The following is a 24,149-nucleotide window of genomic DNA, read 5'->3' on the forward strand; positions in this document are numbered from 1 at the left end:
TAAAGCATTCAAATGCTAGAGCATTTTTCGTGATCTCGTGATGAGAATCACGGATTATATATCAGGACCTAGTTGACTGTCAGATGCCATTTAGATGCCCCCACTCCAAAGATATCTCTGTGTCACTGGCAGAGAATACTCATGATGCAAAGGCTCTTACCCTTTAATAATAATAGTACTTAATATATTTATTACAAAACTGTTATTTCATAGTGTAAAAAGCCATTATAATATAAACAACAATGTTCCTTAATGTATTACTGAAATCAGATAGTGATAGAGTCCCACTACCTGGTCAGCTCTCTGTGGAGTGTTGAGTGAACCATGAGGAGCATCCATGTGTCTGTAAAGCTCTGCTGGAGTCAAGTCTGTGGGTGGTGGAGGGTCATTTGCATAGCAATAAGGGAAGACAAGTGCTCCTGTATCCCCTCAAGCAGGCACTGGGGTCCTCCTGCCTCTGCCTTCTAATGATGAGATCAAAGGTATGCACCATCATGTCCCATGCAAATACCTGTTCTTAACTTCTAAGCTCTCTCTCCAAGCTCTGAAGGGACACCAGCCCACTCAAGCATGTGGCTTTGTCAAGCCTTACCCTTTACCCCATTTCTTTTGCCTTGCTAAAAACCTTTAGATTACTTTTCAACCTCTATTCCCTTATTTGGCCAGTTCCACTTCCTGAGGCTGACTACCAAACTCCAGCAATCAAAAGCCTTCTTGGCTTACCTAATTGACATGCCAATTAAAATGAAACACCTCCTCCTAGTACAGGTTTCCCCCCTGTACCTTTATAAACCACCCTTTGCCTGTGTTCCATGTCTGTGGAAAGCCTGGACATTGCAAGTGGTATGCACAGGGTAAAGTTAAGTGAACTGATGAGACTTGGCTTTCAGGATGTACAATCAGGGCCCACCTTTACTTCCTGAGTCATGGTCTCTCAGTGACTGGATCTCATTGACTAAGCTAGACTGACTGCACAGCAAGGCCAGGAACCACTTGTCCCTATCTACCCAGTACTGTAACTACAAGTGTATATTGTAATCTATAATTTTAGGGTTTTTTGTGGGTTCTAATCTGAAGACTGAACTCAGCTCCTCATGATTGCACAAGCACTTTGTGCACTGAGATCCCTCTCCAGCCCCCAATAAAGAATTATTACAAGTGAGTTTTTCTTTGACATTAAATTAATTTTATAATTATTGCTTATTATATACAAGGTTAAATTAAAATGATTACTTATTACTATTTTTAAAACAGTTTATCATTTCAATATATTTCTTATAGAAAAACCACTCTTAGTATCATAGTAAACAAATAGATAGCAAACATACCAAAGGAGTTCATACAGGCACTGTTCATGATGTCCTATGTGAAAGTATGACAATGCCTCTTTTTTATGCAACACATAAAACATAAATCCAGATGGATCCTAGATTAGAAATGTAATAAAATAACTAAGCTATAAAACATGTGCCTAAAATATGGGGGTGTAGATCCTTTTGAAATGGATTGGGAAAATCCTTCTGAGATGTTATACCAGGAAGGGAAGGAAATGGAAGAGAGATGAAATGATCTTTATGATTCAATATAGATCATCAACAACATGAAAATGAGCCCCACAATGGGAAAATGTATTGGCAAATCTCTTACTCAATAACATGCTTCTAACCACAATGCACTAGCAGCTCCGTACTTATGAGAAAAAGACAAAAACACGGTTAAAAGTGAAAAACATGTGGATAGACAGCCCTCCAAGAATGATATAGAAATGATATAGAAATATAGAAAAGGGCAAACTCCAACAGGACACCTCACAACTCCCACTAAAACAGGCAACATGATAGAGATAATAGATCAAGTTTTGTCTACAGTGTTGGAAAAGTAGAATCCCTATGCAGTGTTCATGGAAAGGAAAACATTGTAGCTCCTTTGGCAAACAGCAACTCATTTCCTAATAATATCTAAAGAGAAGAGAAAGTATGTATCACATAAGTAGTATCCAAGTGCTCGTATCTGCATATTTATGACAGTCCAGGGCCTGTCAACTGATGAATGGAAATATGTATCCTACACATGGAATGCAATGGAGAGGAATGATACTGATTCATGCTACAACATGTACTTCAAACTATACAAAATCAATTGAGAGATGTCACCTGCAAAGACCACATCGAACAGATGTCTATTTCTATGAAATAGCTGTTATATATATATTTAAAAAAACTCTGTCTGTGATGGGATTGGAGTGACAGAGATGGGGAACTACTCTAGGTGTGGAGTTTATTTTTGTGCTGGGGAACTTTATTAAAATCTGTTTGATGATGCTGAGAAAGTTCTGTGAGTAAAACCATAATCACTGAATACACTTTAAATGGGTGAATTGCACAGTGTCTGAGTGGTATTTCAATAGAACATTCACAATACAAACTCTAACAAATTGAGAAACTTCACTTCTGATGGTAGATATTCATGAAGTAAAAATAAAAATCTACCTTCCAAGCCTATTAAGACTTTGCCCATTTTGTTTCTGCCATTTTGGTTGAAACACCCAATGTTTCCTCCCTGGAGCTTTCATAGTCTATTGGCTAGACTTTCAGCTTCTGTCCTTCTTGGAAAACTGATTTTAGAGAGCTGTTTTTCTTTTATAAACATTCCTAGTTTACTTCCTACTGCTGAAATAAAATCTGACCAAAACCACATGAAGAGTAAAGGATTCATCTGGCTTGCAGGTTACAGTCTATCATCAAGGGAACAGTCCATCCTCAAGGGAACAGTCCATCATCAAGAAAAGCCAGGGCAGGAACTCAAGGCTGGAGTCAGAAACTGAAATAGAACCACAGAGGAATGCTATTTATTGGCTTGATTCTCATGTCTCACTCAGTATGTTGTTTTTATGTAACACAGAACTAGACTGGGAGTCCCACTGCCCACAGTGGATTTTACACTCTCATTAACCAAGAAAATACTCAACAGATTTGCCTGCATGCCAATGTGATCTGCATTTTTTTCAGATAAGGTTCCCTCTGTCCAAAGTATGCTTGCTTGTTTCAAATTGACAAAAATGAGTACAAATTTATTAACTTTCTTCTTGAAATACAAAGCATCACTACTAATTCTGATACTACAATATAAAGCATAGTATAAATGTATAAGCTCAAAGTTAATTTCAAATATACAATGTTCCTTTAAAAGTTCAGTCTTCCAAGTGTGGTTTCATATATATATATATATATATATATATATATATAATATATATATTCTTTGGGCACTATGTCTGTTTTGGTGGTGGTCATGTTGGTGGTGGTGGTGTGTGTGTGTGTGTGTGTGTGTGTGTGTGTACAATGTGGTGTATATGATGTATATGTGAATATGTGTGCGAACATGTGATTTTTATGTGTCAATAGTGTGTGTGATGATTGTGTGTTCATCTATTTGAATGATGTGTGTGTAAGTCTGTATAATGTGTCTGCGGGCATGTATTTGTATTCAGTTGTGTGAGTGAAACAATTCCTATGGCCTGGTGCATGTATGGTGTGAGATGTGGGTTCTTACACTCTACTTTGTTTGAGACAGGGTCTCTTCTTCAGCACTCTAGGTTAGCAGTCTCCAGGAGCTTCCTGGTATTGGGTTCTGTCTTTACTTCCAGTCTTGCTCTAGAACAGTGGTTCTCAACCTTCCTAATGTTGTTCCCCTTTAATATAGTTACTTATGTTGTGGTGATACCAACCACAAGATTGTTTTTATTGCTACTTCATAATTGTAATATTCATAATTTTATTATTCATAATGTAAATATCTGATATTTCTGATAGTCTTAGGAGACCCCTGTGAAAGGGTCATTTGAACCCCAAAGGGGACACAACCAGTAGGATTCTCTAGAAGAAATAGGATTGTGGAATATGCTGCCATGTCCAGCCTTACAGGAACTCTGGAAATCTGAACTCAGGACTTCCTGTTGTGTGCCAAGGGCTTTTAGACACGGGGTCATCTTCTAACTGATTGATCAATATGCTTTACTATGAATATAATATTTGTAATTCAAGAGCATTTCTGATGCTCTGCAACTAAGAGAACTGGATTCTATCACCACCAAGGATGGAGAATGCTGCTGCATTCCACCAGTGACAAGAAAGCTGCATTGCTCCAAGCAATGCGGTGCCCTTGGGTTTCACACACGCTGGCCTCTGCGAATCACATAGAAGCTGAAGCCAGCAGGAATTGCCTGTCTGTGTTTTGTATGGGCTTCCTCCAGACCCGACTTCAATAAGACTCTAATGCCTTCCATCTTCTGGAAGCACTTGTACATCTGACACTTCTTAGATGATCTTCATTCTTCTAACACTTGTGAACTTGGGTTTATTCTACTTTATACGGTTCTTCTTTAAGTTATGGAGAAATCTGAAAGAAATGGGAGCATGCACCCTCATGCACACACTCTCCACAGCCTCATTTGTAGACTAAACATTCACATATTAAAGGCATGGGAAAACTATCTCCAGGAAAGACCATCCCTAAAGGAAGGAATAGATGAGAGGAAGCCAAAGGGAAGAACTTCTTCTTGTTCCTGAAATCAAAGAAAATACATATTATGACTTAGTCAATGCATAAGATGGTTCCAGGAAAAGCTACAAAATTTTCATCTCAAGTTACTTTCCTGAAAGACAGTAATTTCACCATCCTTGAAGGTCTCGGGGTTGTAGTTCCTGATTCTAGATGTAAAACCTTCCCCTCCAGAGTCACATCTCCTCGTGGGTAGCAGAGGCATCTTACTTCATGTGTTTTCTGTTGCCTCTGTGCTGCAGAGCATCCACCAAGGGCGATATATGTACCATCATGCATCACTGCCATAGCTGTAGTGGCCACTCAAACTCAGCCTGAGAAAATCGCATCTCAAGTCTGGGGTGCATTTCACAAACTGGTTTCAAAATGATATTCCTAATACTTATATCAGAGGATAGAATTAATACCTCATCATAGATTAGGAAAAGAAGCAATATACTTTGTGAAAGTTTTGCTTTGTCTGTGAAATAGGGAGAGCATGTGACAGGCCCTGGACCCTCAGGACATTTTTTCATTATTTGGCCTCCAGAGGGCGCTGCTGCACTCACCAGCGTTCTATCTTCCATTGAAGATCTTCACCACCTGCTCACATCTTTCTTGCAGCTGGCTGAGTTTTTGCAAGGGTAAGTGGCAAGAATCAGATATACAAAACCTTCCAGGCTCATTTTGGCAGCGTTGCTGTTTTTCTCCAGCAGACCCTTCCTCACGTCTATTTTCAAGTTCTTGCTTTCTTCAGCCACTCTCCCGCCTGTCCTGTTCCAGAGATTTCTCCCACAACAGAGCTGCAGCCTTCCAGGTGTTCAGTCATGCTCCTGATGCTCCTCCCAGTTCTGGGGGTACACTTTCTCCTGAGTGAGTATATAGTGTCATTATGGTCTCCGTATCCCGGGATTAGGACTTTTCTCGGGAAATCTGCATGCACTACAGTTACTGACAGTTTTCTTTGCAGGAGACTCCAGAGCACAGTCAGTGACTCAGCCTCAAGCTCGCATCACTGTCACTGAAGAAGCCTCTCTGCAGCTGAGATGCAACTATTCCTCCAGTATGACGCCTCACCTGTTCTGGTATGTCCAGTACCCACAGCAGGGGCTCCAGCTGCTCCTCAAGTATTACTCCGGAGAACCCGTGGTTCCTGGCTTGAGAGGCTTTGAGGCTGAGTTTAGCAAGAGTGACTCTTCCTTCCACCTGAAGAAAGCCTCTGTGCACCTGAGCGATTCAGCTGTGTATTTCTGTGCTCTGAGTGCACAGTGTCTGTGGCTGCAGGGGGAGCTGAACATAAACACCCATGGCAGTAGAGCTCAACTAAAGGTCTCTCCTTGGGTCTTTGAGGGATCTCTTTCAGTTGCCTTTGCACAACTCTGTTCCTGCAACAAGATCCACTTTTATTATTTTTGTCTCAGAAGCTCTTGTTTTATTTACAAAATAATCTGATGCTCAATCATAATTCAGTAGAGTGGAGGTGACTGTTATTATCAGTGAGAATCATCACTAAGTGATTGTTTGCAGGTAAACACCAGAAGCTGTCTTCCACTTGTCATTTTATGTCTTGTCTACACAGAAAGTGAAAATTACTCTTTAGGCTTTGGTTTTCACTTTGACTTCACTACTGAGTCCTTCATACTGATTTTTCTATAAATTCTTCTTTTGGTGCTAAAAGTACTGGTCAGTTTGTCATAAAATTTTAATATTTATATTTAGGAATAATTTGGAGCATTGTTATACATTAAAGGAATTCCCCAGAACCCTGGAAGCCTAAGAGAAGGATTTGGAGATCATTGATTTTTTTTCAAAGAATCCTTCGCAATTATAAAATACTATCTTATTTTTGGCCATCTCAGCTTCTTCAAATCTACTTGAGAGTTTGTGGTATGATTCCTTCAGCATGTTTCATTACTAAAGGTTGCTTTCACATTGGTTTATATGATTTTACTACTGGAACATAAAAGATAAATTCTTTTATTCTAACATAGCAGTGCCCTGATAAAAACACAGCTGAATGTCACAAGTGGGTGTTAGGGCTAACTGCCTCCAGTATGGAATTTTAGTTCCTTCTCCCTGTACTTGGGAGAATTGTAGAAGATGTTATGCTTCTGGGTATACAAGCTAGGAGAATGACAATACTCATGATAAAAAGGAAAAAAACAGAGAATTTTCTAGCTGATACTTGGTGAAACAAAGGAAATGGGTAGGTACCATGGAGCTATGAGCATCTGAGTGTGATTTCTAGCACGCACACACACACACACACACACACACACACACACACACACACACACAGAGAGAGAGAGAGAGAGAGAGAGAGAGAGAGAGAGAGAGAGAGAGAGAGAGAAAGCTAGGCATGGTGGCTGTGTGGCGGTGTGAAGACAGACAGATCCCTAGAGCCCACTAATTAGCCACCCTAGCTTAACCATGAGCTCCAGGTATCAGAGAGAGAGAGAGAGAGAGAGAGAGAGAGAGAGAGAGAGAGAGAAAGAGAGAGAGCTTGTCTTCAATAAATAAGGTGGACAGCTCCCTAATAATGACATCTAAGGTTGACCTCTGGCTTCCACATTCATGCTCACAACTGTGTATTCAAAACACATATGCACATACACACAAGCTTGCTGGTCATAACCTGAGGAACAACATCCAAGGTTTTCATCTGGTCTCTGCATGTACACATTAACATACATGTAAATATATACACATGTACTTGTCCATGCTCCCATACACATGGACTCGTACAGACATGAGCATATTCACATACACAAGCACACATGAATATTTTGATATAGAACACAAACAGAATTTATGATGGGGGATGTCCTTCTGTGAATATATGTTTCTCTTATTGGTTGGTGAGTAAAGCTGTTTTGACCAATGGACAGGCTGGATATAGCCATAGGTAGGGTAGCAGAAGAAGTCTGGGAAGAGGAACTCAGAGAGAGAGTCAATGGAGAGATGCCATGTAGCCTCTGAAGGAGTATCAAGATGGAGCATTACAGGTAAACCACAGCTTCTTGGCAATACATAGTTTAATAGAAATTGATTAGTAATTAAGAGAGAGCAAGCCAATAAGAAGTCTGAGCCAGTGGCCAAACAGTTTATAATTAATATAAGCCTCAGCGTTTTTATTTGAGACTGAAGGTTGGTGAGACTATGCAGAGCAGAAACTCCATCTTCAAATTTATATGATGATTCTAATACCAAGTAATTTCTCTTACATATTTCTATGTTAATCTCTTCCTTTTGATTTTCTTCATAATGAAATGAGAAGGCAGTGGTATTTTATCTAAAGTCACAATACCTATGTCACCCCAGGATTTTTCAAGTGTACCTTTCAAATCAACTAATCTCCCACAGGCAATAGGTTTTCCCATTTTTGTCACTGCACAACTGGTCTGGTTGAGAACTTCAGGTCTGTAGAGTTACATGTAGAGTTTGGTGGCCTGTATGGCACTGCTTTGGCTTCTTGTTAACATGAAACATGGTGAGACTTTATGTATAGATCATGTTGTTGGCAATACAATTTCGGTCTCCTTTGTCATGGTCTCCATCTAAAATTGCAGCTAGAAACCGTGGATGAGTGTATTCTTGGTAGGCATCGCTGACTCTTTCAATGATTCTTTCAAAGTAGCCAGTAGCACACACACACACAATACTTGAGCTGCAATGATTTAACATTAACTTGTCATGTACATAATTGTATCTGTTCATGGTTTTTAGCAGTTGAGATGAGCACATGCCACAAAAATGGTTTAGAAATTGCTCCTGTAACTCAGAAGGTCCTTGACATAGGATTTACTCCTTCTCTGTAGATATCCCAATCAAACTAAGATGTGGTAGCACTATGTTACCAGCCCTAAATCTGAAAATATCTAAAGCCTTCCTATGAAACTACAGGGGAATTTGATTCATTTGCCATTGCCATTGGGTGTCTTGTATCACTTTTTGCTTCTTTTTTAAAGAAATTGTTTTTTGAAATTAAATTATAATTACTTAATTTCCCCTTTCCCTTTTTTCAAGTCAACCTCTCCTACAAAGGCACCCCCACCCCAGCAGAATACTTCTGCCATGCTGGAGGCCAAACCAGTAGTAGGAACCCCAGGTAAAGCACCACCTATTGCCCCCTAATATAATCAGCCCTGCAGTCCCCAACAGCAGCCCTCCCTAGGCTCCACATATGAGCTCAAAACTCTATCAGAAGACACCTGCACTACTAGAAAACATGCCAGTACTGTCAATCCCAGAGACCAAGCTGGTACCCAGAGCCCCAGAGGTCATACAGGCCACCAAATCCCCCACAGAAATACCCTACAGGACCTCAAGACTCACTATTCAACAGAACCACAGGCCAGCAGTGCCAGAAAACCAGAGAAAAAAGTAGCCAAAGGGAAATAACACCAAAAAGAATCCATCCATCCAAGATAAACCCATAAATTGACATGTAAGCATATAATAATCCTAATTCTGGTGACTATATGACACCACCAAAGCCCAGTTAACCTTACTATGGTAAGCCCTGGATATTCCAACACAGGTGAAACACAAGAAAATGACCTTTAACCCAATTTTATGGAGATGATAGAGGCTCTAAAAGAGGAAATGAATAAATCCCTTAAAGAAATCCAGGAAAACACAGGTGAAGGAAATGAATAAAACCATTGAAGACCTGAAAATGGAACTAGAAGCAAGAAAGAAGGCACAAGTCAAGGAAATGCTGGAAACGGAAAATTTAAGTGTTTGTTTGAAAAAAAACGACCCCCAAAGGGAGTGGTCAATATTAGGAGATGTGGCTTTGCTGGTATGGTATGTTTGTCGGTGTGTTCTTGTTGGAGGAAGTGTGTTAGTGTAGAGGAGGGTTTTGAGGGTAGTATATGCTCAAGCCATGCTCAGTGAAACAGTCTACTTGCTGTTGCCTTCTGTTTAATAGCCAGCACCATGTCTGCCTGCATGCCACTAGACTCCCTGTCATAATAATGGACTGGATCTCTGAAACTGTAAGTGAGCCACCCCAATTAAATGTTTTTTCTTTATAAGTGTTACCATGGACATAGTGTCCCTTCACAGATATAGAAACCTTAGCTAAGACATTAGGTGAGGGAACAGGAACTACAGAAGTAAGCATCACCCACAGAATACAAGAGATGGGAGAGAGACTCTAAGGCATAAAAGATACAATAGAAGAAATTGATACATCAGTCAAAGAGAATGTTAGATCCAAAAGTTCCTCGAAATCTGGGACATTATGAAAAGACCAAACCTGAGAATAATAGAAATAGAAGGAGAGAATTCCCAGCTCAAAGTCCCAGAGAATATTTTCAACAAAATCATAAAAATTCTCCCTAACCTAAAGAAGATGCTTATAAAGGTACAAGAAGCTTACCGAACACCAAAAAGATTGAAACAGAAAAGAAAGTCCTCCTGACACATAATAATCAATATACTAAACATACAGAACAAAAGAAAAAACATATTAAACTCTGCAAGGGAAAATGGCTGAGTAACATATCAAGGCAGAGCTATTAGAATTAAACACAACTTCTCAATGGAGACTGTAAAGCCAGAAGCTCCCAGACAGATGTTCTACAAGCTCTAAGAGGCCACAGATGCCAGCCCAGACTACTATACCTAGCAAAAACTTTCAATAACCATAGCTGGGGAAAAGCTATTTCACCACAAAGTCAAATGTAACTATTTCTAATCAACAAATCCACCCCATGCAGAAGGTTCTAGAAGAAAATTGCCCCCAAATGAAGGTTAACTATACCCAACAAAATACAGTAAGTAATTTCATGCTAGCACACACACACACACACACACACACACACACACACACACACACACACACAACCAAGACCACCACCACCACTAAAATAACAATAATTAACAATCATTGGTAATTAATATCTCTCAATATCAATGGACTCAATTCCTTACTAAAAACACAGGCTAACAGAATGGATGTAAAAACAGGATTCATCCTTCTGCTGCATACAAGAAACGCACCTCAACATCAAAGACAGACATTAACTCAGATTAAAGGGTTTAAAAAGATTTTCAAATCAAATCAACCCACAAAGCAAGATAGTGTGGCAATTCTAATATTTAACAAAATAGACTTCCAACCAAAATTAATCAAAAGAGATGGGGAAGGACACTTCATCATCATCAAAGGAAAAATGCGAGATGACAGCTGAATTCTGAACCTCTATGCCCCAAATTATGCTTCCCTTGCTATTCCCTTCTCTAGTGCTTCTCCCCAACCACATGCTCCCTTTTGGATCTTTCTCACTTCTGTGGTTACTCCTAGTTACATATTTATATCTGAAGATATAGAGTTAGGAGCCTCTACAATCTCCACTAGAGTTAGGAGTTCAGTGGCAGAACAAGTGGCATTTGTCTTTGTGTGTCTCTGTCAACTCATTTTAAGTAATCATTTCTAGTTCTACCCATATACCTGCAAAAGTTATGATGTCATTTCTCTTTACATTGAAGAACATACAATAATGTTTAGGTGTCACATTTTTATTATCTTTTCATCAGTTGAAGAGAATTGTTTAATTAATTTTTTATTTAAAGTAAAAACAATCTTATTTTACACACCAATCCCAGTTCCCTCTCCCTCCTATCCTTCCATTCCCCCTACCATCTCCCCATCCATTCCTCAGAGAGGCTGAGGCCTCCCATGGGGGATCATCAATATCTGTCACAGCATTTGGGGCAGGACTGATGCCCTCTCCTGTGTATCTAGGCTGAGAGAGTATCCCTCCACATAGAACTGGCTCCCAAAGTCCGTTTATGCACTAAGGATAAATACTGGTTCCACTGCCAGAGGCCCCATAGATTGCCCAAGCCCCCCAACTGACACCCATGTTCAGTCTGATACAGATTTCTCCAGCTATCAGTCTGGAGTCCCTGAGCTCCCACTTGCTCAGGTCAGCTGTTTCTGTTGGTTTCCCCAGCATGGTCTTGACCCCTTTTTTCATCACCCTCCCATTCTCTATAACATGGCTCCAATAGTTTGGCTCTGTGCTTAGCTGTGAATCTCTGCTTCTGCTTCCATCAGCTACTGGATGAAGGCTCTATGATGGCGTTTAAGGCAGTCATCAATCCCATTATAGGGGAAGGGCATTTAAGGTAGCCTCTTCACTATTTCTTAGATTCTTAGTTGGGGCTATCTTTGTGCATTCCTGGGAATTTCCCTACTGCCAGGTTTCTGGTTAAGCTCATAATGGTTCCCTCTATCAAGGTATATCTTTCCTTGCTCTCCTCAGTTGAAGGATATTTAAGTTGTTTTCATTTCCTAGTTACTGTGAATAATTCAGCAATGAATATAGCTAAGCAACTATCTGTGGAATAGGATGTAGAGTTCTTTTGCTATATACCAAAAAAATGGCATAACTGAGTTGTGTGGTAAATTAGGGTTTGTTTGTTTGTTTGGTTGGTTGGTTTAAGATTCTCCACACTGATTTCCAGAGTCCCTGCATCAATTTTCACTTTTCATTTTTCCCAACAGTGAATGAAGGTTCCTTTCCTCCCACAACCTACTCTAACCTTTGTTGTCAGATGTTTTGTTGACTTTAGTTACTCTAGCTGGGATGAAGTGAAATCTCAAAGTTGTTTCAATTTGCATTTCCCTATTTGCTAAAGATGGTGAACAATTTTTAGATATTTCCTGGCTATTATTCTTTGTCAGAGAACTCCATCTAGATGGTCTTGTTCTCTGACCATCTGCATTTCCTTTACCGGGAAACGAGGGAGTGAAACTGTGGAAATGAATGGCTACAAGTCAGTTTTGTTGGTGGTGTCAGTCCACTAGGGGGCACTGCAGGAGTCCTAGAAATTGCTTTTCTTAAGTTGCCTAGAGGTTTGAGGATCAGAGGAGAGACATAAGGACACAGGGAAATCCACTCACAAAGCTAGGAGTAGGGTGATGGTGTGGAGACCACCCGGATACTTAGCTCTCAATCATTCTGTAGAAAACACAGATATCTAGAGCCTGTTTCCTGGATCCCATGTGTCTTTCAATCTACCATTTTTTGAAGGGGGGGAGGGGTAAGAAATCCACATAGCCTTATGGTCTTTTTTTTCCTTTTTTTATTTATATTATAAACAACCTTGTTTTACATGTCAATCCCAGTTCCCTCTCCCTCCCATGCTCCCCTGCCTCTCACCAACTCCCTATCCCATCTCCTTTCCGCTCCCCAGGGAGGGTGAGGGCTTCCATGGGGGAATCTTCAAAGTCTGTTACATCATTTGTAGACTCTCCCCCACGTGTCTGAACAAAATACAATCTCATTGGGCATTATGAGGATGGACACTCAAGAGAAAACATCTCCACTGTTATCTCTTTTTTAGTATTATGTTTATAGTTTCCTAAATTCAAAGAAATAGAAATTATTCTAATATTTTATATCATATATAATATGTACGTGAAATAAACACACCCACACACATATATTCTAAACTAGAAAGAAAAGGAAAAACTACTCGAGAAGAAAAAAACTGGGAGCTACAATATATGAAAGAATAGGAGGGCAGGGGGCTCACTGAACTGGAGCAGGAATTCTCAGCCTGGTTTGAACCAGCTGTGTTTTCCTGCACAGCACAGTGGGAGAGAGGTGAACAGAAGCCAAAAGATGGAAAATAAACCAGGATGGAAACAGGGGCAGGGCATGTCTTGTTTTATTGTTTTGGGTGTTTTGTTTTGTTTTGTTTTGTTTTGCAACCAACAACTGAGTTTGGAACATTGTCTATGTACTGGTCTTAATTCCAAGAGTTTCTTTTCATTCTGTACAGTGCATTGCAACTGATTTGTCAAATATTATAATTTAAGAGTCCTGCCAGGTATTTCTTGTTGAAGTGTGGGCACTTGCACAGCAGTAGATACCCAACACAGAATGAATCCAGTGGTGTTATTGTATCATACTGCTTAGAGGTTTTTTTTTTTTTTTTTTTTTTTTTTTTTCTTACTGGTCTTTTGTCACTGTTTATATGTATTTTGTGTTTTCATGAGTTTCTTTGTGTGAGAGTATATTCTTTGTTATTTTAAAAAATTCTGTTCATTTGGGCTTTGTTTGTTTGCTCTTTTTTTACTTAAAGAGAGAGAAAATAGAAATACAGTGTCCCCGGGGGTCTCCATCATTGTCCTCCACAGTTGTGGAGTGATTGCCAGGCAGAGTCATGAGGTGCAAGTGGGTGGGGTTTCTTCTTCAGATGAATGAGGAAGTTGGGTGATTCAGACAGAAGCTGTTGTGTGTGAGCACAAGTGTGTCTGGGCACAAGAATTGACACCCTCACAGCTGGATAGAGACATCCCAGCAACTGGACAGGGCCATGCAGAGGAAGCTGGGAGCTGTGCTGGGGATTCTGTGGGTGCAGATTTGCTGTGAGTTGTGTTCTCCTACATTGCTTAGGGATTCTCCAGAGAGGTCAGTGTTAGAGGGGGAAGATGCCAACCCAGAGCTCCTGTGCAGTCATCCTCATGGTGTCTCCTGGGATATTTGACAGGTGTGGGTGGAAACCCCTCACTGATTCTGGTTTGCTTTTCTGTTTCCAAGCAGGGGTGAGAGGAGTTGAGGTGGAGCAGAGTCCTTCAGCCCTGAGTCTCCACGAGGGAACCAATTCTACATTGACATGCAAGTTTTCTACAACCATGAACACTGTGCAGTGGTTCCAGCAGAATCCCAGGGGCAGCCTCATAAATCTTTTTTACATGGCTCCAGGAACAAAGGAGAATGGGAGGTTAACTGCAACATTCAATTCTAAGGAGCGCTACAGCACCCTGCACATCAGGGACGCCCAGCTGGAGGACTCAGGCACCTACCTCTGTGCTGCTGAAGCACAGTGCTCCCAGCAAGCCTGAAGCCTGGCCCCAAACTGCAGCTGGGTGTGCAGCTACAGCCCTGCCACAGGGAGACTCTGCAGGAGGCTTTTGTGCAGCTGTGGCCTTATCAGATCTCCGCCAGTCACAAGGAAGGTGTGAGGAAACAGAAAATTCCACAGCAGAAGTTCACACTTCAATTCAGACTGATGTGACACTGACTTGTAGAAGGGAAAATGTTCAGAAACATCAGCCACTTGACTAAAATCTACACTTTATTTTATCAAATGCTTGTGCTAATGTCACAAAACATAAACCTCTCTTACACACTCCAGAATCATTTTGGTCTTTTCCCTAAATTGGAAACTGAGAGCAAGTGTTTTCATCTTGTGTTTATAGAACACAGGACTCACAACAAATCAGCTCAACATGAATTCAATGAAAGAATTTAACTTTGGAGATCTAATAAATTAAGTTATATAAAGGCAAGACTAACAATTGTTAAATCAAAATACAACTTCAACAATGTCTTGATATTTATAAAATATAATACATTTGATTATGCAAAATAAATATTACACATCAGAAAATAAGAACTAAAAGACAAATGACAAACTAGAGAGATACATTTGTTATTTAAATTACAGTAAATCTTGCAATTGATTCTATCAAAATATGTACATGTCTGCAATGTGATAAACATGCAAAGCTTCTCATTAAAAGACTGCTTAAAAAAAAAAAAAACTGGGGAGAGATGGCTCAGTGATTAAGTGCTGGGGCTGCTCTTCCAGAGATCCTGAGTTCAATTTCCAGCAACCACATGGTGGCTCACAGCCATCTATAATGGGATCTGACCTCTTCCAGCATGTAGGTATACATGAAGGCAGAGCACTCACATAAAAAAATAAAACAAATATTTTTTTAAAAAAACCTGGAAATCTCCTAAATGTCTCCAATTTTGGGATAATTCATTATACAATAATTAACTATGATCCAAACAACTGCTGTTTACTAAGGGTTAGCAGAATATTTTCCACAGTTGAAAATCACTGACATGCCACTTGTCTGTGTAAGGAACTGGAAAGCAGCCATGCTTGTTCATTCATAAATTGTCTTCCCAATGCATTTTCACTTTGAAACAGCAGCAGAGTGGTTACTGCTGCTGGATTGGCTAAAACATTTACTCTAGAGTTTCACAAATTAACTCATGCATTGTAATTCATTCAGCTTCATTCCCTTTAGTACTACATTTTTTCATATATAGATTATCTGAGCTTTCCAGATAATTAACAATTCTGAATTGTCATTAAAATCTATGTGAGCATGGCTAGAAGTGGTGACATTTCAGTGACAGCTTCTATAATAAGAATTACTAATTCAGTCTTCTCAGAGGGTTCACAAATGGCAACCAACATAATCCTAGCTTCTTGATAGTATGTGGTGAGGAATTAGGTGAGATTGGCATATGGTAATTAGACACAGAAAGAGGGTACTCCAAAAAGTCTTTCAAACTCATCATGATAGATCTTTTTCCTAGTCACTTCCTGATTAATCTGGACTTGAAAGTGCTTGTTTAATAAAAAAAAAAAAATGAGCTTGAGGACTATGGGTTGCAGTTTTTGAAGTTTCCTAGACAAGACATACCATAAACCTTAAAGAAAACCAATATAAATGTTATTTTCTTTTGTAAATCCTGAAAATAAAAATAAAAATCTAGGATAAATCAAAATATAAAACATGCGTTTTCTCAGTTGAGAAGTACACCTTCCATTCTTCTGTGTTTGCACTGACAGCCATCATGATTGGATCATCCTCTTCATACCAGGCTTTCAGAAGGTCTGAAAGCTCTCAAACTTGAATTGCCAATGACGATTCTCATTTAAAATCTTGTCCACAGTGGTATCTGTCTGAAGCACAATTGTTTTCATCCTGTTACAGTCATCAGTAATCTTCCCCATTTCCTGTACTGACTCTTCTAGATTTTTTTTCTCATTTCTTGGTTCTGACCTCTTATTTTCTCATTAGCTTCCATCAAAGCCTGAATTTTATCAAGATGTTGGCCACGTTCACAGTATTTATTTATTTATTTATAGGCAACTGCGATAGGTTGTCCCTGTCTTCTCCTATCCCTTAACAACATGATTCTTTTTGTGAATACACTTGTTTCTGATCATCAGTCATGCCATGACAAAGCTGTTCATTCTCTCTTCTTAATTTTTTGTTTCCATTTTCCGACTCTTCATTTCAAAGAGCCAATTGTCCATTAAATTTCTTTGTTTCAAATTATTTTTTCACATTCTTTAACTGTCTTTTTTCAAGTTGGTGAACTTCATCACATAAAAACTGAGTATCACATCCACTTGCAGACTGCAGAGCCATCTCCAGTTCCTTTGTCAATCTCATTCCTTTTATCTTTAGTTGATTTTCAAAATTTGCTTGTCCTTCTCCAGGCTGTTCAAGTTCTCCAAAGCCAGCTCTGCTTCTTGAGCTGTCACCTCCATCAGTGACTGAATAATTCTGAATAGATGTGTCATGTTTTCTTCATCTTTGTCTTTTTGCTCCTTTATTTCCATCTTCGATAAGGTGATCAATGAATTATCTGACAACTCTTGTGCAGTGATCAGTCATCTGGATCAACTTTGACTAATTCTTTCTAGTTTACATTAGGTGAACTCTTGAATTCTTTGACTGTCTTTCTCTCCTAGACCAGGCCTTGCAACAGTCATATTCCATCCCCTACAGCAGCCACCACTCCTGGTTCAGCCATGGCCAACCTCTTCCTAGAGCCATCCTCATACACTCAGGCTCCCACCACTCTTCTTGAAAAAACCATAGCACAGTGGCTGCTAGGTGACACAAGGTCTGATATTTTCATATAAATTAGAACATCTACTTTTCAACTATGTTGTGTTTTATAATAAACTAGGCAACTTTTTCTACATCTGGAGAAAGAAAACAGTTTTCTGTTTTACATCAGGTCCCACATCTCCTTCCAGATTCCATACCCACTGGCTTGTATAATCTTTCTGCTTCCTCTTCTGCCCAATTCTCTAAACGCTGAGGGCAGAGGTTTGATGGTGGCATTCCATCTAGAATTGGGTACTCAGATGAATACTCAGTAACTGGAGGAGGAGGGAGAGGACAGGCCCCTGCAAGTCGTCTATTATAGGAGATTGTACCAGGGGAACTATAATGGATGACAAGAAGGACAGTGAAGATGACCTACCTACTTTCCAAATCTATATGTACACCGAGTTACCCGTTAGACAGTGTTTGTAGCTTTTCACTGTTGAGACAAAGGAAAGGAAATGGACTAGAAAAGGGGTGGTGGGGTGCTGGGAGGGTCCACAAGGAGGAGGAAAGTTGGGTTTGTTGCAAGGTTTGGCAGATTCTCCAGGGAATTCACCACTCTCTTCTATCAGTAATTCAGTCAAGATGCCATGGGAGTGAGTGAAATGGATGGTGCCATCAAGATCAAATGACTTCTGAGAACTTTCCTAAGAGTAGTTCCGATGTGTACTTGTGATTCCAGGTCATCTTCTCTAGAAAGTAAGATGTGTGTATATAAACATCATATCTGTATTGTCAACAAGATCTCAGTGCAATGGAAAGAACATTGTCATTTTGCAACTAAAAGCCCATGAGAGACAGAAAAAAGCCTTTACTTGGGTGACATAGTTCTCAAGAACAAATGATGACCAAAATAGCTGTCTCCATGAAAAGGAGGAGTTGCTTGATGATCTGAGAAGTCTGTGATAAGGAGTGTATCAGTAAATGCAGTTCTAGACATAAGAAAACTCTCTTTTTCTCTTTCTCTCTCACACATCACATATAGACTTGTATATGAAATAATCTTTTACATATGTTAACATATAATGTATCATACATAATCTATGGTAGATTTAAAGATAGAAAACAGAATCACTACTGTGTATGAATACCATTATTGAGATCTCAGCACTAAAACACACTTGACATGACACATTGCTGATTGGTGTTTTGAGTCCCTCACAGGTCAAAGAACACTTAAGCAGAGACCTCACTGGTTAAGGAAGTAACCACAAGGTGGTAGTAGACTTCAGCTGCTGGGGAGTATGCAGAGAATTGTTTTCCTTATATGGTGGTTGTGCAGGTTTAGGACAAAGCACAGCCTTTTTCTCAGTTGCTGAGTGGATGACTCAAGAGCTATCATTGCTACTGACAAAGAACAACACCCTGGTATCTGTAGCTGACCTACTAGTCATTACAATCTATACTGGATCTTAATTTAATTGTGAAACAACAATGAAGACATATCTTCCTACTTTATTTATGTTTCTGTGGATGCAGCTGGATGGTAAGTTAAGAATTTTGGAACGCAGAATATTCAGGACATTTCTGAGACATCTAGGATGAAGTCCATTATATTCAGGTTTTCTCTAGTTTCTGTATAAAAAGGAATCCTGGATAGTGATGACCTGACAACCATTCTTGAGTTTCTCCATCTCTCTGCATAGGGCTGAGCCGAGGAGAGCAGGTGGAGCAGCTTCCTTCCACCCTGAGAGTCCAGGAGGGAGACAGTGCTGTCATCAACTGCACTTACACAGACAGTGCATCAAACTACTTCCCTTGGTACAAGCAAGGACCTGGAGAGCATCCTAAGCTTATTATTGACATTCGATCAACCATGGAAAGGAAGCAGGACCAAAGACTGACAGTTTTACAGGATAAGAAAGCCAAACACTTCTCCCTGCACATCACAGACACCCATCCTGGGGACTCTGCCATGTACTTCTGTGCTGCAAGTGCACACTGCTCCCCAGACACCTGCAGCCTGTCCTCAAACCTGCCACAGGGCCTGGAGCCCCATCCACATCCTGTGTCACAGGCCTTCCAGTGCAGCCTTTGTCAGTAGTTAGTCTGCAGTTGTCAACTATAGTGTAGACATTAAAACATACACAATAAGAAAGCTAGCTTTAATTCACTCAAAATAATTTAAGAGACTTTTATCCTTCCTTTGTTTTTACAAATTATTGCAGAACTTGATAAACAATTTTGTCATTCCCTGTCCATGGTGAAGCACTGTGCTTCAGAGAGGAAGCAGCTGTAGCACACTCAGCCCCAAGTAGTATATCTTCAAAACAACCTTTCTCCCAAGGGCAGAGACCACTGAAGAAAAGGAGCAGAAAGGATGTCAGAACCATAGGTAGGAGATGAGAACAAGGAGACAGTGTTTTCTGGACATAGCAGGGCAGCTGCACACATGAACTCCCAGAGGTCTACAGCATACATAAGACTTGCAAAGGATCAGACCAAACATAATTCCAGCAAGCAGAGAGAAGGTGGACATTCCCCCCTTAGTCAAGGAGCTATGGGCAGTTGGTAGCTGCTAGGATTATCATGATTCTTTATTGGTGCATTCCTTGGTGCATAGACTACCCTCCACTGAAGGCCACACATCCAAGAATCTATGGGCTGTGCAATCCTCGATGTGTTTATTCTAAAGAGGGGAGGGAACTAGATTGGTAGGGAAGAGTGGATGGATCTGGCAGGAGTGAAGGGGGCAGGTGTATATAATCAAAATTCATTGCATAACATTCCCTAAGAACTAATAAAATGAAAAGACGTATTAAAATTGTATGAGGTATGTAAGTATATATACAAAATTTTATGTGTGTTCATTACACTAAATACCATGCTGTCTTACTGGTTAAGGAACAAAATGGAATGTCAAATTGCATTTCTGAACTCCAAAAATTACTTCTAATGGCACAGCACAAAATAGAACCTTTGAGATGAGTGCTTGTCAAATTTAGAATGAATGCCATATATAATGAAAACCCCAGTGACAGGCATGGGAAACCTCCCTTCAAGTTGTTGGTCAGGGGCTTCAAGAGTCTTTCCAAATGAAATAGGCTATTGCTATTGCCCTTAATTGCCTCATATATATTGGAGGTAAGACCATTTTGCTAATGGCACCACATAATTCAGATACAGGTCTTGAGGAATGTAGCTAGAGCTGACCTGAAGACTGCTTCCTGAGGAGAAGTTCTCATAGTATATAAAGTATTCCAAATGAGTAAAGCAAAAATAATTCTACCAACTCTCTAAAGACTATGAAAGAACAATGACCACCATGGCAAGAACACCTACAAGGTTGCAATAGTAAACTTTTATCTTAGTAAAAACTAACACATGTCTTATTGTGTTTAAGATCTGTAGTAAGGAAATCAGGTCCAAAAATGTAAACCTAGTTAACTACCCATGTCTGGAGAGGCCATAGACCCTAGAGGATAATCAATGGCGCTTCTATCTTCTAAATTTTTATAACTACACCCCTCATCTCAGTGTATAGAAATGTATAATGGTAGAATTATGAGGAGGAGATTTCTGATACTCAATGACTGTATTTTCATCAATACTAAATTTGAGCAAAATGAGGAGGTGCTTCCCATGAAAGAAATAGCTTTAAAAAAAGTGTTTATGTGGGGTGGAGCCTGTTGAAAGAATTAGATATGCCTAGAGGCCAGTATAATTATGAAGATTACTCAGTTGAGTTTCTTCTTCACAAGTGAATTTACTCATGCCAAGTTGGACAACAGCCAGTTTGACATATAACCACATCACTATTAAACTATAACCTTTGTTGATTCCTAGGAACCGACATTAATATAACAATATAAAACATTGGAATACTTTAAAATTTCCACTATTTAAAGAATTCAGACTTGTCCTGCTCTGCTGACCTGACCCATAATGAGGTGAGTGACCCTCTGCTCTTTCCCAACTCCTGTCCTAAGCCCCATTCACCCTGATCTCTCTGGGCCTGCACCTGCTTGGAGTAGACCTGCCCAGCCAGGGACGAGCTCTCTGAGTCTGGAAACACCTCACTTCTTCCTTCCCGCTCCTCTGACCCATACTGAGGCCTAACCCCTTTGGAGTGAGGAGACTACCAGGAAAGCCAAGATCATCGAGAGCTGCAGAAATTGAAGTCCTGGCCCACACACACCACTGGGTCACAAGAAGAGATAGGGAGACCCCACCTGCACCCACTGGAAGAAGATATGGGAAGAAGACAGAATAAGAACTCACTCAGCAACAGAAAGACCAATATGACACCACCAGAATCTAGGGACTCCACACCAGCAAGATTTGAAAAGCTCCACACAAAAGATGAAGAACATATGGACCTCAAAAATTATCTCGGCAAGATGATAGAGACCTTTAAAGAGGGAACAAGAAAATCCCTTAAAGAAATAGAAGAAAAAGCAAGCAAAAAATTACATGAAATGGAGGAAAAGACAAACCAAAATGTTCAAGATATAAACAAATTTCTTAAAGAATCTAAAGAAACCCAAGAAAAAACAACCAAACAAGTGAAGGAAGCACTATAAAGGTTCAAGGCACAAAAGCTGAAATAGACACAATAAAGAAAACACAGAATGAGGCAATGCTGGAAATGGAAAGCCTGGATAAATGATCAGGAGCTAAAGATGTGAGTATAATAGAATTCAAGAGATGGAAGAAAGAATCTCAGTTATTGAAGACTCGCTAGAGGATATACATTCATCAACCAAAGAAAATATCAAGTCCAACAAATCCCTAACACAAAATATCCAGGAAATATGGGACACCGTGGAAAGACCAAATCTAAGAATAATAGGTATAGAAGAAGGTGAAAAAACACTGCTCAAAAGTACAGAAAACATATTCAACAAAATCATAGAAGAAAACTTCCCCAACCTACAGAAGGATATGCCTATGAAAGTACAAGAAGCTTACAGAACACCAAACAGACTGGACCACAAAAGAAGTCCTCCCCGCTCCCCACACATAATAATCAAAACTCCAAATCTACAGAATAAAGAAAAAATATTAAGAGCTGCAAAGGAAAAAGGCCAAGTAACATATAAAGGCAGACCTATCAGAAGCACACCTATCTTCTCAATAGAAACTCTGAAAGCCAGAAGGTCTTGGATAGATATCCTATAAGCACTAAGGGAGCATGGATGTCAACCCAGACTACTGTACCCAGCAAAACTTTCAATCACTATAGATGGAGAAAACAAGATATTCCATGACAAAAACAGATTTAAACAATACATATCCACAAATCCAGCACTACAGAAGTTTCTGGAAGAAAAACTCCTAGCCAACGAACATAACTACACTCACTCACAAAAACATAGGCAGTAGATAATCCAATTTTACCAAACACGAAAAGAAAGAGGAGGGTGAAATCCACACACAATGACACCACCAACAATAAATCCAAAACAAACAAGAACCAACCATCAATGGACATTAATATCCCTAAGTGTCAATGGTCTTAACTTACCCATAAAAAGATATAGGCTAACAGAATGGATATGAAGACAGAATCTATCCTTCTGCTGTTTACAAGAAACACACCTCAACTTCAAAGACAGGTGTTACCTCAGAGTAAAAGGTTGGGAAAAGATTTTCCAATCAAATGGGCCCAAGAAACAAGCTGGTGTAGCAATCCTAATATCTAACAGATTAGACTTCAAACTAAAATCAATCAAAAGAGATGAAGAAGGGCATTTCATACACATAACAGGAAAAGTCCATCAAGATGAAGTCTCAATCCTGAACTTCTATGCCCAAATACAAAGGCAGCCACATTTGTAAAAGAAACATTGCTAAAGCACAAACCACACATAAAACCACACACACTTATAGTAGGAGACTTCAACACCCCCCCTTTCACCACTAGACAGGAACACCAGACAGAAACTTAACAAAGAAACAAAGGATCTGACAGAAGTTATGACCCAACTGGGCTTAACAGATATCTATAGAACATTCCATCAAACACAAAAGAATATAGCTTCTTCTCAGCACCACATGGAACCTTCTCTAAAATTGACCACATAGTTGGCAGCAAAGCAAACCTCCACAGTTACAAAGAATTGAAATAACCCCCTGTATCTTATCAGATCACCATGCTTTAAAGCTAGAATTCAACAGCAATACAAATTGCAGAAAACCTACATATTCATGGAAATTGAATAACACCCAATTGCACCATTCCTGGGTTGAGGAAGAAATAAAAAAGACAAATTTAAGACTTCCTAGAATTTAATGAGAATGCAGACACAACATACCCAAATTTATGGGACACTCTGAAAGCAGTGCCAAGAGGAAAGTTCATAGCACTAAGTGCCCACATGAAGAAACTGGAGAAAAGTCACACTAGAGAATTGACACAACTACTGAAAGCTTTAGAGAAAAAAGAAGCAAACTCACGAAGGAGGAGTAGGCGCCAGGAAATAATCAAACTCAGGGCTGAAATCAATAAAGTAGAAACTAGGAAAACATTACAAAGAATCAATGAAACAAAGAGTTGGTTCTTTGAGAAGATCAACAAGATAGACAAACCTGTATCCAAACTAACCAAAAGACAGAGAGAGAGCATGCTAATTAATAAAATCAGAAATGAAAAGGGGGATATAACAACGAACACTGAGGAAATCCAGAGAATCTTTAGGTCATACTTTGAAAACCCGTATTCCACAAAATTTGAAAATCTAAAGGAAATGGACAGTTTTCCGGATAGATATCACTTACCAAAATTAAAACAAGAACAGATAAGCAGTTCAAATTGACCTATAGCCCCTAATGAATTCGAAGCAGTCATCAAAAGCCCGCCAACAAGAAAAAAAGCCCAAGGCCAGATGGCTTCACTGCAGAATTCTATCAGAAATTCAAACAAGAGTTTATACCAGTACTCCTCAAACTGTTCTGCACAATAGAAGCAGAAGGGACATTGCCAAACTCTTTTTAT

The 24,149-nt window shown here is 39.6% G+C and overlaps 3 gene segments (V, D, J or C); all 3 read left to right on the forward strand.

The window, feature by feature from the left end:
- The first annotated feature begins 5,363 nt into the window (after window positions 1-5,363).
- Window positions 5,364-8,648, forward strand: LOC100766251. The segment is given in 3 exon segments: window positions 5,364-5,409; window positions 5,507-5,848; window positions 8,563-8,648. Coding segments are annotated over 3 exon segments (474 nt in total).
- A 5,227-nt stretch (window positions 8,649-13,875) lies between these two features.
- Window positions 13,876-14,404, forward strand: LOC103159611. The segment is given in 2 exon segments: window positions 13,876-13,927; window positions 14,103-14,404. Coding segments are annotated over 2 exon segments (354 nt in total).
- Window positions 14,405-18,646: 4,242 nt separating this feature from the next.
- Window positions 18,647-19,256, forward strand: LOC103159612. The segment is given in 2 exon segments: window positions 18,647-18,698; window positions 18,859-19,256. Coding segments are annotated over 2 exon segments (450 nt in total).
- The last annotated feature ends 4,893 nt before the right edge of the window (window positions 19,257-24,149 follow it).

The sequence above is a fragment of the Cricetulus griseus genome (genome assembly GCF_003668045.3).
Source record: "Cricetulus griseus strain 17A/GY chromosome 1 unlocalized genomic scaffold, alternate assembly CriGri-PICRH-1.0 chr1_1, whole genome shotgun sequence".
NCBI lineage: Eukaryota > Metazoa > Chordata > Mammalia > Rodentia > Cricetidae > Cricetulus > Cricetulus griseus.